This window comes from Bactrocera neohumeralis, chromosome 5, assembly GCF_024586455.1.
Source record: "Bactrocera neohumeralis isolate Rockhampton chromosome 5, APGP_CSIRO_Bneo_wtdbg2-racon-allhic-juicebox.fasta_v2, whole genome shotgun sequence".
In the NCBI taxonomy this organism is placed as follows: domain Eukaryota; kingdom Metazoa; phylum Arthropoda; class Insecta; order Diptera; family Tephritidae; genus Bactrocera; species Bactrocera neohumeralis.
The window spans coordinates 8,939,573-8,956,796 of NC_065922.1; the positions used below are offsets into that span (position 1 = coordinate 8,939,573).

The 17,224-nt window shown below is 40.1% G+C and overlaps 3 protein-coding genes and 4 non-coding genes across 15 annotated transcripts in view; 6 read left to right on the plus strand and 1 right to left on the minus strand.

The window, feature by feature from the left end:
• LOC126758532 (cytosolic carboxypeptidase Nna1) overlaps nt 1-14,265 on the plus strand; it is a 168,440-nt gene extending 154,175 nt beyond the window's left edge. For 2 of the 3 annotated variants that reach the window (XM_050472833.1, XM_050472832.1), the window contains exons 12-18: nt 2,425-2,521; nt 2,591-2,720; nt 2,821-3,342; nt 12,324-12,787; nt 12,956-13,201; nt 13,263-13,526; nt 13,605-14,265. In XM_050472833.1, coding sequence (XP_050328790.1) covers nt 2,425-2,521; nt 2,591-2,720; nt 2,821-3,342; nt 12,324-12,787; nt 12,956-13,201; nt 13,263-13,526; nt 13,605-14,154 — 2,273 coding nt within the window. In that variant the 3' untranslated portion in view covers nt 14,155-14,265. The remainder of the gene's footprint in view (nt 1-2,424; nt 2,522-2,590; nt 2,721-2,820; nt 3,343-12,323; nt 12,788-12,955; nt 13,202-13,262; nt 13,527-13,604) is intronic. The other variant, XM_050472834.1, reaches the window with a different exon arrangement.
• LOC126758537 (glutamine-dependent NAD(+) synthetase) overlaps nt 1-14,829 on the minus strand; it is a 184,264-nt gene extending 169,435 nt beyond the window's left edge. For 3 of the 7 annotated variants that reach the window (XM_050472848.1, XM_050472841.1, XM_050472842.1), the window contains exon 1: nt 14,674-14,829. The gene's annotated coding sequence lies outside the window, so the exon portion shown is untranslated. The other 4 variants (XM_050472843.1, XM_050472846.1, XM_050472845.1 and 1 more) reach the window with 2 other exon arrangements.
• Trnay-gua (transfer RNA tyrosine (anticodon GUA)) lies at nt 9,852-9,951 on the plus strand. Its single transcript has 2 exons — nt 9,852-9,888; nt 9,916-9,951. It is a non-coding gene; the product is annotated as a tRNA-Tyr (tRNA).
• Nucleotides 11,098-11,196, plus strand: Trnay-gua (transfer RNA tyrosine (anticodon GUA)). The gene is made up of 2 exons: nt 11,098-11,134; nt 11,161-11,196. It is a non-coding gene; the product is annotated as a tRNA-Tyr (tRNA).
• Nucleotides 11,690-11,787, plus strand: Trnay-gua (transfer RNA tyrosine (anticodon GUA)). The gene is made up of 2 exons: nt 11,690-11,726; nt 11,752-11,787. It is a non-coding gene; the product is annotated as a tRNA-Tyr (tRNA).
• On the plus strand, nt 12,065-12,163 carry Trnay-gua (transfer RNA tyrosine (anticodon GUA)). The gene is made up of 2 exons: nt 12,065-12,101; nt 12,128-12,163. It is a non-coding gene; the product is annotated as a tRNA-Tyr (tRNA).
• A 331-nt stretch (nt 14,830-15,160) lies between the features above and the next one.
• LOC126758540 (aladin) lies at nt 15,161-17,195 on the plus strand. Its single transcript, XM_050472855.1, has 4 exons — nt 15,161-15,372; nt 15,436-16,040; nt 16,093-16,466; nt 16,739-17,195. Exons 1-4 carry the CDS (start codon nt 15,286-15,288, stop codon nt 17,074-17,076), a joined length of 1,404 nt encoding a protein of 467 aa, XP_050328812.1. The 5' UTR covers nt 15,161-15,285; the 3' UTR covers nt 17,077-17,195.
• The last annotated feature ends 29 nt before the right edge of the window (nt 17,196-17,224 follow it).

Consider the following 17,224-nt stretch of genomic DNA (forward strand, 5'->3'; position numbering starts at 1 on the left):
GTTAGTGCCTTGCAGAAGTATGAAAACAGAAACCATCAATTTAACCGAGAACTACTACAATTAATGGAACTTTTTGACTGGCTTCCACAGGCTTCCGTACATTCTGATCTTTTAGCTGGACTAATGATTTGCATAATTCAGCTTTAAGTTCTCATAGCAGCCTTGCACTTTGACGGTCAACTCACTGGACCCCTGGCAACTGATAATAGATAATTCTTCATCTTTATTAGCGTACAGTTTACAACATCGCGCCAGTCTGTCTTCCTTTTCGCTGTTTGGCGCCAATTAGAGATTCCAAGTGTAGCCAGGTCCTTCTACACCTGGTCCTTCCAACGGAGTGGAGGTCTTCCTCTTCCTCTGATTCCCCCGGTGGGTACGGCGTCAAATACTTTCAGTGCTGGAGTGTTTTCATCCAATCGGGCGACATGACCTAACCAGTGTAGCCTCTGTCTCTTAATTCGCTGAACTATGTCAATGTCGTCGTATATCTCGTACAGCTCATCGTTTCATTGACTGCGGTATTCGCTGTTGCCAATCCGAAAAGGACTATAAATCTTCCGCGAAACCATTCTTTCGAAAACTCGTAACGCCGACTTATCAGATGTCATCGCCCATGCCTGGGTTTGGGTTGATTAGTGACTTGTAAAATTAGGTCTTTGTTCGTCGGGAGAGGACTTCCCAAGAAATATTGGGATTTCGAGGCTGACATTGTTGTTGCTGTTTATGCTGATTGCAAGATAGACGAAATTATCTACCACTTCGAAGTTATGACTGTCAACAGTGACGTGGGATCCAAGTCGCTCACTACCAGACCCATTTGCTTTGCTTCCTTATCCAGTCTGGAAAAAGCAGCGGCTGTTGAGGCCAATGGTATCAATATCATCGACGTACGCCAGCAGCTGTACATTTTTATAGAAAACTGTACCTTCTTTATTTAGCTCTGCACCTCGTATTATTTTCCCCAGCAATAGATTGAAGTAGTCACACGAGAGGAAGTCGCCTTGTCTGAAACCTTGTTTGGAATCGGCTCGAAGAGGTACTTCTCGATCCTGACGGAGCTTTAGGTATTGCTCAATGTCAGCTTCAACAGCTGTATTAGTTTTGCGGGATACCAAATTCAGACATAGCGGCAGCAAAAGACAGCTTCTTTTCGTACAGTCAAAAGCAGCTTTGAAAACGATGTCGTTCCTCTTTTCACGAATCTTTTCCAAGATTTGACGCATGGTGAATATCCGGTCAGTTGTTGATTTTCCAGGCCTAAGCCACATGTAATCTTTCACACAGAACGGAAAATCAGACCCTCTGCAGGGCCTTGACTCCCGCCTATGGTTATGACAGGGTTATCAGTAGGTGTGACACCCGACAGTCTGTGCTCCTTCACACCTCACACAACTGCAATTTTTGCCAAAGTACAGAGTCGTAACAAAATCCTCCAGTCACAGCACATGGGGGAAAGATAAAGAAACGTTGTTGGCAACATAAAAGGCAATCGGCCGGCCGGTCCTTAATTACGCCGCGCAAATATGGTCGCCTGGATGCAGTGAAACGCAGATGAAGAAGGTTCGGACATATCAGAATATTGCATGCCTCTTGATGTCTCCCATTGAACATCTGCACAATGAGACCTGTATGCTCCCAATTAGGAAGCATAATGAACTCCTCTCCAAGCAGTTTTTGCTGGGGTGTTTTCGCAGAAATCCTCCCCGCTTGAAGCGGAGCCGCCTCCTAGGAGCATCAAGAGGTCCTTCCTCAACTACGTCGACGACATAATACAATACGCCGACCAGACTTCGGATGCAACTAACTTCAAACATGACACGATTCGTAGGAGCTCGAGACTCGAGAGACGAAGAGCTGAGACTCGAGAGTGACCCTTGCGCTGCTACGTTCTGGGTGTTGTAACAGGTTATATTCCTACACATCTGACACCCCTTTCCCTGTGGTACGACCCCGTCGAAACAGAACGTTTTCTGGGCGTACGGTTGGATGACCTCGATAACAACTTATCTGAACTTTGCCACGCTAACGAGTTACAAAATTAATTAATCCTAAAGCAATAGAAGAACTTCAAAGGTTAACATGATGACAAGACAAGTGAAAATTTTTGGTTTTTCACTCGAGGAAAACAGCTTTTATTAGATGTGTTGTATCGGAAGACAAAGATATGCGTTCTTATGTTCGGCTTTCTTTTATTTATTTGACAACATTAAGATTTGTTTTGCGCTTAGTTTGCACTCTTGAAACTCTTCTCTCTACGCTTACTTGCAACATTTGCTTGCACTTTCCAAAGCTATCCTAGGTTCTTCTAGGATTTCACCAAAAAAAAACAAAAACACTGTATCTCAAAACACATTGTTGAAGCTCGAAGACCGAAGTCGAAATTTTAATATCAACTTTTTAATAAATTTAATTGATTTGCCCAACAACAGGAGCGTTTACGCCTGAAAATCATCGAGCGGCTCTTGAAAGAAGGTTCGAATGCTGATGAGCCACTAAACATACCGTTATCGGATTATTCGAGGTAAGCACTCCAATAACAAGAAGAGATAGAAAGTACTCACAATGATATAAAACATTCCAATCAATTTAGCGACGAGGGTGGCATCTCCAGTTCAGAGAATGAATGTCGTGGTTCGAGCTTTTCCGATTTGGAGGGACCTTGCTGCGCACTCAGCCGAGCACCGCCATCTACGCCCGAGGCAGAGGCACAGCATCGCCGGGTATGTACTCACCACATTTACGCTTGTAAAAACCGTTATCCGTAGCCAATATCTCCTACCTACCACCCGCTCCTTCTATCCCTCCCCACCACATGCACAGCAAAAATTGACACGCATGCGTCGCGTAATGCGTGAGCTCGATCGCATTTACTTCCAACCGTTATTCCAAAGGAAATTCCGTTGTTTCATCAAAGTTAAACGCGGCAAATCCAAACGCGCCGATAAGAAGAACTCGAAGCGGAAGAGCACGAATAGTTTCGAAATTGCTACAAACTCGCAAATACGTCGTCTGCAGGGTGGCGCTGAGACTGGCGATGGCGTGAATAGAAAATCGTGTATTTATGAGGAGATTTTCGAAGATGCCCACGATGGCACTTCCAATGAAAATTTTTCGATAACATCACCGTGTTGCGACTCCGCTACTAATGAATCCGATGAGCGCGCATTTCTCTCCGCCGAAGGTGAGGATTCGAAACAAGATTGTAGAAAAGTGGCGCAGAAGCCGCAAACTTCCAAGAAAAAGGTAAAGGAAACTCCGTTGGTGCAACGGCCGTCAGTCTCAAGAAAGCTACGCACGTGGCTGGCGGAAAGAAAAATATTCATCCTCCGCAGAAAGCAAAAGGTAAAAAAGAGTTTACAGTTATTTTTTTAAGTCAGTTCAACGAGTTAGATAAACTTAATTCGAAAGCTTGACTTTATTCAATTTTTTCGGTTACCAATCTGAATTCCGAGAATAGTTGGTTTATAGCTGGAGTTAGTCGAGCTCAGCCAATTTCACAGTAAAGCATCTATTATTGGATTTTAGTCCAATTTTCAAATAAGACGATGTAAAATTTATTGAAGCTCTGAAGTTATATCCGAATTATGACTGATTTCGAAATCAGTACGGGTCAGTAAAAGTTCGGATTGAGTTGATTAAGCCATCTCCGTCTGTCCGTCTGTATACATGCGAACTAGTCTTTCAATTTCTTAGATATCGATCTGAAATTTTGCATACGTCCTTTTTCTCACCAAGAAGCTGCCCATTTGCCGGAATCGCCGATATCGGACCTCTATAGCATATAGCTACCGTACAAGCTGAATGATCGGAATGAAATGCTTTCATTAGAAACATTTATATTTAACGAGATATCTTCACGAAATTTCGCACGGACCATTATCTAAGGCATAAATACAGTCTTTGAAAAAATTGTTCAGAATCAGTATGTATACGTATAGCATACAGCTGCCATATATAACTGATCCTGCAAAATCATCATACGACCCACGACAGTCGGGTCTAAGTAATCGGAACGGACCCGGAATTTTATCCGACCAAGGACTGACAACTCGGCACCATTCCTCGAAATTGCGACACGAACCCGACAGTCGGGTTTAAGTAATCGGAACGAACCCGGATTTTTATCCGACCACGGACTGACAACTCGGCACCATTCCTCGAAATTACGACACGAACTACGACAGTCGGGTATAAGCAATCGGAACGGACCGGATTTTTATCCACCATTCCTCGAAATTGCGACACGAACCTCGACAGTCGGGTCTAAGTAGTCGGAACGGATCTGGATTTTTATCCATCCAAAGACTGTGTAACTCGGCACCATTCCTCGAAATTACGACACGAACTACGACAATCGGGTCTAAGTAATCGGAACGGACCCGGATTCTTATCCGACCAGGGCTGTCAAGTTGGCACCATTCCTCGAAATTATGTACATCTGGAAGGTTTTCTGCCGCTCCAACAAAAACAACGTAGTTAAAAATTAAGATAAAGATCTTTACCCCTTTATGCTATACAAAATTTACCTTTTTAATTTTTTTCAAGTCCGAAACCAAAAAAATGTAAGCCTACCCGAAGCATTTTTCAAACAATATTATTGTGGTTATTCCATATAAAATCCTCTCTGGTGATTCCTCTTATTGTGTAGCTTTTTAGGAACAAATCTTCATTTGTCTCAAAGACATGAAAACGTGGTGATCCCTACAACTTTGTGTGGATTTCTAAGATGCGAGTTTCAGTGATCTTTTAATCCACCTAAAAGTTATCCTCTACAAGTTTTGAGTATCTTTAGCTCGTCAAATTATATTTCGGAGTAGTTTTCACAGCTGTTCGAACTATCTTGGCACTATTCGAAAGTCTGCTTTTAAATTGAAAATTTACAGTTATTGTTCAATTACATACTCTACTCACGCCTCTTCTACTTCTTTCTGCCTTTATTATAAGAGCTTTCTAAAATACTTCTTTCGCAAGATATTTGCATATAACCTCAAAAAAACGAATAAAATGTGAGTAAAAAGGGGTCTGTGCCGCCTTCTCGCTTTTTGCTTCCCTTCTCATTCACAAATTGCGGCAACGGTAATTTCAAACCCCTTTTCAATAGAGTTGTGTTTAATGCCACAAGATTTAAAAACTGTCACATTCCGCCTCCACAATGTCAGTGCGTTAAGCTTTCACGCCTCGCACCAAATCCATATCCTTTTTGCAGTACTCCAGCACAAAAACAAAAATAGACACTTCGCACAATTCACAGAAGGTTCGAGTATCTACCCATACCTCCATTGCAGCGCAGTCTCGGCATTTTTGCAATGCCACCTGCATTTTTCCAACGCGGAATTTTCACTTTTTTCACTCGAAAAAAACGTTGCAGCTTTATTGTAATGGCGAAAACTGAAAACCATGCATTTTTCAGACATTTTCACTCTTTTTCCAATTGCCAGCCGCCAGCCGAGCGCATATTTTCCCTTCCACTGCCAACAATTCAGTTTAGCATTGTTTTGCCACGGGCAAAAATGCATGCGAAATTCCTTTATTTGCTTTTCGCTTTGCATTTTACTTTCGCTCTAACCTTTTTTGTTTGCATTTTTGTTTTTGATATTTTTCACTTCCGCTTTGCATTGAGTATTTCATTTGCTTTGTGTTTGCTTGCACCTTTTGCCATTGGGCGCTGTTTGGCAGGCGGCTGTACATGCCCATCAGCGATAATTGTTATTTGCCGCCTCTACACAATACTAGACTACCTACCCTCTCATCTATGTACATATGTTTGTATGTATGTACTATATACTTGTAATAACCCGTCATTTTTGTCGTCGAAGAATTTTTTTTTTTCGAATTCTAGTGTTGCAACACACGCGATTTGCGCTGCTGAAAAGGTCAAGTCCACCAGAAGCCTTTCAGCGACGGCACAACTTGGGTTCAACTGGGGAGCACCGTAGGCCTTTTAAATAATAAATTCATAACTTGCTCTGTTTTACACGATTTTCTTATGTGTGTATGTGTGTGTGTGTCAGTGAATTTCATTAAATGGGCGTTGCATTCAGCAAGAAAAAAAGCGCCGCCACACCTACAATTCAGCCCTGTGAGTGTATGAAGCTTTCTTGCAAGCAGTTCGGGAGTGACACCCCAGCGCCCCTGATGGGTACATTTCAGTGTCATTGTCGCCGGTGCAAACCGCATACTTTTGACTTGCAAATTACACGCCCCGGCGCTACCCCTTTTAAACCCCCCTAGAAGTAATGCACTTCACAAAGTTATGGCCACAACAAAGGCAGAAAGTCTAAATCAATAAGTTGAAAAGAAATCAGTCGTCATTTACGTCAATATTTCTTGTAACGGGTTTTTCAATATGAGCACAACAAAAGTTTTTTTTTTAAATAAAACAAAAAAACAGTTTGGGATAACAATGAAATTCTTTATTCCTGTCCACCACTGGCACGCTTGCAGAAATCCAGACGCTGAACCCAATTCAGAGGAAGGGAAGACCTCCACTCCGTTGGAAGGAGCAGGTGGAGAAGGACCTGGCTTCGCTTGGAATATCCAATTGGCGCCACGTAGCGAAAAGAAGAAGCGACTGGCGCGCTGTTGTTAACTCGGCTATAATCGCTCACCAAACTTGGTTTTCAATAAATCGATTGTGACATTCGCTGTGGGGCTTTTGGCGCCATGCTGTTGGATCCACGTCAAGTCCATATTATCCAATTCGGGCCCAAAATATTCATTTACCATTGAGCAGTAGCGATTCCCATTCACAGTAACGTGGCGTACCCAATGACGCCGCCGGCCCATAAACAACACCAAACCGTTATTTTTTAGGGATGCAATGGTAATTCATGGAGTACGTGTGCATTGCTGCCTGACCAATAACGCAGATTTTGATTATTGACGAAGCCATTCAGCCAGAAATTAGCCTCATCGCTGAAGATGATTTTTCGATGAAAAGCCGGATCACTTTCAATTTGTTGCTCAGCCCAATTCACAAACATGCGACGATTCTGGTGGTCAAGGGTTTCAGTTCTTGCGTTAATTTGATCTTGTTAGGATATAAGTCAAGTTTTTTTCGAAAAATTCGCCATTCGACGTCACAGAGATGCCCAACACTTGAGAAAGATTTTGAGAGACTGATTTGGGTCTTTCTCAATTGATGCGCTAGCGGCAGCAATATTTTCGACACTACGGGCACTTCTTTGTCTCACTGGCACGGGAACATTTTGTACTGTGCCTGTGGATTCAAATTTTTCCACTAGACGCTCAATTGTTGATCTGACGGGACGATTATGACGACCATAAAGTGGACGTAGCGCTCGGAAAGTTGAGGCCACTGACTCCAAATTTCGGTATTAAATTTTAATAATTTCGACTCGTTGTTGGATTGTATATCTTTCCACGATGAAATGGCCACCCTTATTGAAGAGAAATGTCAAAAGAGCGAGAAAAAATATGACGTCTTTTGATGTCCCTATCGGTCTACTTTTGTAGCGTCCCTATTGAAAAACCCATCGTCGCTCAGACTGTGTTGAGGGGCTTCACAGGGCTCTGTTGTCAAACAACAGAAGAATTAAATTCATGCTCTCAATGTGTCTCTAAAATAATGTTGTTGTTTACACTTTCAAAATAATTATCTTAACAAAAATTAGTTTTTATTTTCAAAGCTACTAATCTTTAACTACTCTGCCATTTTAAAATATTTGTCAGAATTAACAAATTTTCAGTTTGGGCATGAGAATGTTCCAATGAACGGACACTTCACAAATTTGGTAATATTTCGTTCAAATTATTTCTGATAAACGAACAAAATTTCAAAACATTTGTCAAGAAAATTTTGTACAATTTATAGTTGCCGTTTCTTTTTTAATTCTTACGAGTATTAGTTTTTGGTGTTTTGAGACAGATTTTTAAGAACTATACGTAAAATGATCAAAAAAATTGTCTGGCGCTGGTTTCGTCCCTTTATGCGTGACTCAAGGGAAACTAATGAGACCAGTCCGTTCCACGACAGTCGGGTCTACGTTACTGGAATGGACCTGGATTTTTATCCGGCCAAGGACTGTCAACTCGGCACTTCAATAGATAGATAAATAATTGAGGAATGCACCGCGACCTTAGGTCTATTGTGCCCTCTCCTAACTCACAGGGACTCACTAAGCCCCAGTATATTGATAAAGTCCAATATCCTACTGGGTGCTAGTGAGGCGATGTGATCCCTATTCGGAAACATGGATCCAAGGGCCTTTAACCTGCGTCTACAGACTGCTGTGCAGTCGGTTAGCAGGTGTTTCGGGGTTTCAAGCTCCCTGTCGCAAAACTGGCAGTTGGCGCAAAATGATAGGCCCATGTTAACTAAATGCCTATTCAACTTGCAGTGGCCGGTGTAGAATGCGACCAGTAGCCTGAGTTTATCCCTTGGGAGGTTAATTATTGATTTAAACCTATTCTGGTTGTACCCCCCAATTAGCAACTTAGCATGTCCCATACCATGCGCTCGTTGCCAATTCCTTTCCCTGCCCACTCTTTCTTCCTTACGGAGCAGCTCCTTTACGGTATGGGGGCCCACCCCGGTGAATGGTTCGGGTCCTACCATATTGGTTGAGGCTGCGGAACGGGCAAGCTCATCAGCCAGTTTGTTGCCGGCTATACCTCTATGACCAGGCACCCAAATTAGGTGCACCTGGTTTCGTTCAGCTAGGCTGTTCAGCCGTTCTCTACATTCCTGCACTAGTAGCGATTTGATCTCGTAGGAGGAGATTGCTTTTAGTGCCGCTTGACTATCGCTGAGTATAGTTATTCGCTCATTGCGGTAGTTGCGATGGAGGTTTATCTCTATACATCGACTTATGGCAAAGACCTCTGCCTGAAAAATGCTCGGAAAGCTACCCATCGGTATGGAGAGTTTGGTGCGTGGACCCGCGATCCTTGCCCCAATTCCCTCCGATGTTTTTGAGCCGTCGGCGTACTACTTCAACGTGCTTTCCCTCAGCGTTAGCTCAAGAGTAGAGTCGTTCCACTCATTCTTTTTGCCGAGGGTAGCCTTGAACTTCTTGGTGAAGTTAAGTGTTTTGGTAATGCTGTTCTTCGGGAGGAGGGCTATTGGAATATTGCCACTTATCACCTCCATCCTCTGGGACGAGATTACCTTACCTTTGGCACACCCCTCTGCTGTCATATGCAAAAGTGAGTGCTTGGCTACTTGACCGATCACCAAATGAAGAGGTGTGAGTTCCATCAGGACCTCCAGAGCTGCGGTTGGGCAAATACGCATTGCGCCCGTCATGCAGACACAAGCTAGCTGCTGTAGCTTCGATAGTTACTACAACTATACATTTTAATAGAAATATAGTTCTGATTTGCAGGATACATTTTATATACTCGTTTTTGCCACGCCCGCATATATAAACAGCTCCCTTAGCCGAATAAAAATAATGCGACGGTGGGTGTACGGTTTTGAAGAAGTTCACTGTATCTACATTCGATATATGTATGTATGTATATTGCTTTTTTGAAATTAACAAGTCCATATAGCCCTTCAATGAATGTTCAGTGAAAAACTTCGACAAAACTTTCAACAATATACCAAAACTTTAATTTTTGTTGCTTATATGAAGCGCCTACTGTATTCAAAATAAACTTAACAACCTTTTCTATAGCCACAATCATTTCCATTATCTTATGCGATTAATTGTTCAAAAATAAAATCAAACGAGTTTTGTTGTTGGAAATTGAAAAAGTGAAAGGCAACCTCGCGTCTAGGTCGGTGGTTCATTGCATTTTGGAGCGAATAAATTAAATTATAAATTTAATGCTGATTTGGGCAAAACAAGATTTCACTTTTTATTTTGGGCATGGCTTTCACAACACCTTCGATAGCTCAGTTGGTAGAGCGGTGGACTGTAGACGAGTTCTGAAAATGAAATGTTAGATATCCATAGGTCGCTGGTTCAAATCCGGCTCGAAGGATTTGAATTACTCCCTTAGCAATAAGGGGAGGTTTAAAGTTTTTTGATTTCATTTGATAGAGAAAATAAATGTTACTCCATAGTTTTTTACAAAAAAAAAAAAAAAAATATTATGAAGGAAGCGTCGGATGCAGCAATTTTTTTTTAGAACCACAAAAATATGTCAAAAACTTTTAAATTTTGATATTTTTTTCACAACATAATCGTTAATTTTGATTTTTAATTTGAAAAAAATAATAGTACTTATTTATTGCAAAAATAAAATTTGAATAAAATTTGAAGTGAGAGTTTTTTGTTTTGTCTTTGCGATTTGTAAGTAATAATGTGAGTGTATTATTTGGCAAGGCTTGCAAATATTACTTTAAGCATTTAAGATATATTTTTTGACTAAAGAATTCTTCATTAGCAACGCACTTTTAAAACGTTTTGAACAATTTTATTTTTATTGCAATTTTACTGAATTTTTTACGATTCATTACAACCGAAGAGCTGTCAGATTTGCTCTCTTTAAATTAATAGCAATAAATTGCTGAGGGCTGATTCGATTTTTATTTAGTTTTATTTTGACTCATATTGCGCACTTTATTTTTATCTTTTTCAATTTCTGCGGATATTAAAGATGAAAAGTTGCCCTGCAAACTTATAAAGCATAATCTTTGTTTTAATTTCATAAGTCATTTATATAAACAAAGAAACAAAAACAAAGTTACAAATGTTTGTTTACCTGTCATTCATGGCCAATACCTTATAAGAGTTGCCAGAACTTTTGTGGTTGGGCATTAAATGCTTAAAAATAAAACAAAAATAAAAAATACCATAAAATGTAATAAAAATATTTGATTCTTAAAAATAAATTTTATATTTTAAAGAAAAGTAGCTTAAATTTATAATACACAAGTTCCACAAACCTCTAGCGGGCAAAATGAATTAGCACTGACAAGAACCAACTTCTGATGTTTAGCAGTGACAAGCATCAGCATTTGTCGCTGCCTTCAGACAACTCTACACGAAAAGTTTTCGACAAACAGAGTTCTAAAAATAGTCTACACTCTTATATACGAGAGCGTTCGTTAAATTCCGGCAATTGAAATAGTTCGAATTACGATATTTGCACTCGTGTGGGTGTTTTGACGAAATTCGCACAACACCTTCGATAGCTCAGTTGGTAGAGCGGTGGACTGTAGACGAGTTCTGAGAATGAAATGTAGATATCCATAGGTCGCTGGTTCAAATCCGGCTCGAAGGATCATAAAAGCTTTGAAGCTAACAGAGTTTTTTATTGCACAAAAAGGGATTGGCAATAATAACATTATGGTCGTCATTTGTCACAGTTATATTTTCGTACATAAGATTAATAAATGAGGAGTGCACCGCGTCCTTAGGTCTATTGTGCCCAATATTTATGTACATACACAGACACTTTAAACCGAGAACGTACATATATAATTCTCATTTAAAACTGAAAATGCTCAATTCTGCTTTTTTCTAGTCCCCTGATGCAAAACTCTGGTGAAACGCGCTTATAATTTGTCTGTTATGAAACTCGTGAACTTTCTCTTGATATATGTACATTCATATGTTCTCTGCTTTAGCTAAAAAATTAATAGAATGAAATCAACACTTTAAACATATTTTTCTTTTTTTGCAAACTTTGAATACCAGTACAAAAAAGCTAATACAAAGTGAAGTTAAAAAAGTTCTTCGTATTTAAATTAGTCTTTTGGCAAAGTTAGTTAACACCTTCGATAGCTCAGTTGGTAGAGCGGTGGACTGTAGAGGAATTTGACACCAAAGCATAGATATCCATAGGTCGCTGGTTCAAATCCGGCTCGAAGGAATCAATTGTGAGATTTTTTTTTACAGAAGATGAATGAAATAATAAAATAAAAACAAAGAGTTTTCAAGCGCATCAAGCGAATATATAAAACTTTTTCAAGATTTTGGTACCGATTCACTCTTTAATGCGTTTTTTTTGTTTTCTGTCCAGAACTCAAACAAATTTAGAAAACTCTTGGTAGCTGCTTTCTTTAGAGCCTTCTTCAAACATTCTTAAAAACTTTCGTTTTTTTTTTGCACTAATTTCATTTGTGTCATTTGACAAATTTTGAATAACACCTTCGATAGCTCAGTTGGTAGAGCGGTGGACTGTAGTGAGGTTCGTAAAATGAAACATAGCCATCCATAGGTCGCTGGTTCAAATCCGGCTCGAAGGATCGTGTAATTAGATTTTTTGCTATTCCGAATATCATCACAACTTTGCACTAAACAAATGATCTCCGCTAATTAAAAACTGATATGAAATCTAAATATTACTGTAATCTATTCAGTATTATCTCTATTTATTATCTGCCTTTCCTTTTCCCTACCGCACAGCAACGCAAAGCGCGCCCGCGTCGCTCGCATAGCAATCGCAAGCGCAGCGAAACACGCATAGCATTGGACCTGCCCACAACCGATCCCAGCGCTGATTTGATATTCTCCACCGACGACGAGGCAAATCCACGTGACGAGGATGGTAATTTGCCGCAATATTGTGTGGCACCAAGAGAGCGCACACGCCGTTTGCTACAAAGTGAATTGCAACGACGCTACATTGAGGAGATCGGCGATAATGGAACAGAGCGAGGTAGAGCCAAAATGCCACCCGAATTGATTATAACATCACCATCGAAAGGTACAAAAATCACTATAAGACCCAGTATGGCGCCAACGCAAAGGCTACCCGATGCGATCGGTACTCTCGAATTTCCGGTGGCATTTAAGCCGGCACGACGCACCAACTCATGGCATAACCTCAATAATGGTGCGCTCAAGCCGGTGTGTATGGCCCGACAAAAGTGAGTTCATTAGTGATTTGGATGCCTAGCATGGAAACATACTCGCTAACATAAATGTATAATCACATAAATTAATGTTTGGCTGCACACTTAGATGCATTTATTTTAAGAAAGATTTCAGAAAGGTAAAATAATGAAAAAAATCTATATAATTTTCCTACTTTTCAGTTCTAGAATGACTAACCCTTACACTGCTAATGAAAACAATATTGAAGAATTAGATTTGAAACTCTCATTAAAGAAGAAATACTGGACCGGAGTGAAACCTGAAAAAATCAAAGATGTTCCTGAATATCAACGGCCACTCTCATGGAATCAACCCATAATAAGACGTCCACATCAACTGAAGAAACCATCACGCGAAAAATTAGACAATCAATCATTCCAAAAAGCCGACAGTGAGGCCTTTCTCAAGTGAGTGCGCAGAAAGGAAATTAAGTAATAATCTTGGTATTAAAATTGCGTTTTATTACAGCGCTTGTTCTCAAAAACTGATGCACTGGCAGCAGGAGCTTAACAACGTAGGCAAATCGTGCGTGGAAAATGGTGGAGATGCTTCACCAATGCTAACACGAAAAATTGATATTCAACTGGACGCCATAGCTCTAGGTATGCCAGAACTCATTGACGACGAACGCACTTTGCGTATTTTTAGAAAAGTCTCACAAACGAAAAAGGAACTCAAAGCGCCAACAAAAGAGGAGGCAGTAAATGTGGAGCACAAACAACGACGCCGCAGGTAATTTAAGCCGCAAACAGGTTTTGCACTGGCAATTCGTTACATTTAACGTATTATTATTTTTGCACGCCTTTTCAGCAATGCACTCTCGAAAATAGCCGACACAACACAGCTCATTACCCGCCTAACCAAGAGTAAATCGAAGACACGCAGTAACCATAGCCAATCCACTGCCAATCGCAATAGCAACATCAGCATTCATCAACAAGGCGCAACACTGACACAAGTGACCAAAGCCGGTGTGCAAGGCATAAATCGTTTTAAAACTGGTGGTATTGTAGTAACAGCGGTGCAACAGTCCTCTACGAAAAAAGTTAAGAAACATCATCGTAGCAATAAATCGCAGCACTCACTGGCAGGCGCTGGCGCTGGTGGCGCGTCCAAAAAGGAACAGAATAATAGCACTGGCGGTACCTTGCTAAGTAAAACCAATCTGTCAATGAAAGCATCTGTGAGTTCCAGCACGTTTGCCCGGAAAGTTAAGACGAAACTAGCTAAGAAGAAATCGCATCACTCACGTGATGAACCGTCCATTATAATACCTAGTAACCGTAATTTAGTTAATACTAATGGTATCATCGTCGCCAACAATAGTATTTTCAGCATGCCTTTGTCACGAAAGACGTAATAATTGTTTAATATATTGATAACAAAAAAAATTATATGATAACAATGTTAAGCGATTTTATATGTAATTACGAATCAACAATAAATATATATGTAATTTATGAAAATGTAACTGCTCGTTTATGATATAGTATATTTAACTTGGGGAATGTGTGAAAGTTTAATTCAAAATCACTCGTCACAATTGGTTGAATTTTACACTTCGTTAGTTTGCAAACTAAATACCTCTTAACCGCGTTTTCCATTCCCGCGCTTACACAGTTGTACCCGCTTATCAGTAACAAGCGTGATATTTCAGAAAAAACATATACAGCACCTCACTAATGTAATCATGCACAATTTGACCTCTTCTCATCATTGGCCCTTATGGCCCACTTCCCTTTTCTTGTGGTCAACAAAAAGTGTAGCAGCAAACACGGCAAAGACGAGAAAAATCAATTGCGAACACTTTTATCAAATTCTTTTGCTTCCATTCAAATTCTAATCATTCAATATGCATTTACGCACTTTAAACACTCACCTTTACACAAATTGCAATTAATCTTTCACTTTTGTTGACCCGCGATTGTTGCAAATTTATGCAAATTCTCGAAATTCTAATTTACTTACACAGTGTAAACAATTGTTCAACTTTTCACCTTGCTCGCGAACTTTAAGTTGTCAAGCTCTGACAGTTCTCACAATGACTGCGGTTCCAATTGGATTGGTGGGTGGTAGGAAAAGTGCAGCCGTACTGTACAAATATTGTAAAAAAAATATTTTTGAATTTAGGTTGACTATAATTTAGTGAAATATATATTATTTGTTAACTAGCTATAAGTATTAAATAGCTTTATTAAGTAATAGCAGACAGCGTGTATTATAGAGAAGGTTCATACACGTTCTCTGGTAATAGTTTAGGACAGTCAAAATCCCAAAAACTAAAGAAAGAAAACTTCTTATACTCAGAAATGTCTCCAGCAATTTTACTTAATACTTATTTTATGTGGCAGCACTGTAAATGTCATTAAATTCGCGCAAATTACCGGTATGAAGATTTTAATAGCATACCGCTTTTGATATTACTGAAGTTAATTTTCCAACTATAAAATAAGAAATTGTTCAAATAACATACTCATAAAGCGAAACAGAAATGGTGTCCCTACAGGATGTTTCCACATTCATTGTGCCGGGACAGCTTTGTGCGCTACCACAAAATGAAGTGGACAGCTGCTCCGTGGTAAGCAACAAAAGTTTAAAATTTCCGCAGGCCATCAATAATGACCAAAATTTGAATTTTTAGTCGGAATACTATCCAGAAATAAATTTGAATTGTGAGATGTTTAGCACATCAGTCAGCGGCCACGCAAACGACACCTACCGCAATGTTATGATACCGGTGAATGAAGGTGTCATCAAGCGTATAGTACGCACATTTTTTGAAAGTGGGTTTATGGAGGCGCTTAATGAGGCGCGAGACCAAGAAACAGCCACTGTTAGTCCACTTATATGTGCAACAGCAAAATATACGTGTGAAATGCTAGAGTTTGTAAAACGGCTGAAGACCAAAATATTTCCACATATGCGTGAGGTGAGCGTAAATAATGTGGCGGAATTCTCTGAAACGCGTGATTGGATGCGTTCATACATACGTTGTATCGTTTGGCATCCGAATTGCTTTAAAATCGCAGTAGCGGGCTCAGACGATATTGTACGAATATATACAGACGAACCCGCAATGGTGCCAGTGTTAAAGAGCGGTTCACAAAAGTGGATAACTTCGATGGCTTGGCGCCCATTGACCGCTGCTGAACTGGCAGTTGGTTGCCAAAAGGGGGTGTGTCTCTGGACCATGGATACAAACATGCACATAACACGAAGTGCCACACAAGCAGTATTCTTAAAACAGTAAGTAATATTTAGAGGGATTTAAAATATATATTAACTTATATAATTACAGTCCCGGTCACTGCCCGATCACTTCCGTGCAGTGGAGCCCCAGCGGCACACTACTTGCTACAGCCTCTATCAGTGATACTGATATTCTAATATGGGACGTAGATAAATTAAAAAATACGCCTTTAAGACGTGTAGGCTCACCATGTTCGCTCTTAAAGTGGTCGCCTGATGGTGCATACCTATTATCTGCCACAGTTGGTAGTGTGTTTCGCGTTTGGTCGGCCGATAAGAAATGGACGCCGGAACGTTGGACTATTAAATGTGGTGTGGTGCAATCGGCATGCTGGTCGCCATGCGGCAACTTCTTGCTCTTTGTGACAACGGGCGACAGCATACTCTACCGCTTACACTTCCAGGACGAAACGGTTTTTACGTGTGAGTAAATTATAGAAATTTTCTAAGAAGTTTAAGGCAATGAACGCTGCAAAGCATTTGTAAAACTCATTCCGATGTTTTGTTTGTTGTTGTCCATGTGGTCGTTGCCAATATTAATACTCCGAGGAAAGGCAAGCTACAGGTGAGTCGCGACACAAGCACAGTCGCGGCTTGTATAATGCTGCCTACATAATTTTGCACAGACTAGTTTACATTTTTTTATTTATTCCGTTAATAAATAAATATTTTTTATTCCTTATTTTTCACAACAGCCGGCACCTCCACTAAAGAAGCTTTAAAAATAGCCGACTTAACGAAATTCAATGCTGGTCGTCGTGAAGTGGGCGGCAAACCACAAGCATTAGCCTGGGATGCAGACGGTCGTTACCTGGCGGTTATATTCAAAGATACTCCGTGCATAGCGCTCTTCAACACGTGTCTAAAGAAATTCGACATGACAATCTCGCCACTTTGCTTTCTCACTGGCCTGTCCACAGAGTACCCTTCATACATCTGCTTCCAAAGCAAGAATCGCCGTAATACAGAGACTGTTTTAACCATTGGCTGGTCTAGTGGGCGCATAGAATATTTCCCATTCGGCAATATGTGATAAAAAAAAAGTGTTTGTTGTATTGGTACATAAATATTAAAATGGTTTCTGTATTTATTATATGAGGTAAATCACGACATAAATTTTTATAAACAAATAAAGCGCCAATTAAAAATGTATATTTTTTTTGTTTTTTTCTAATCTCAAT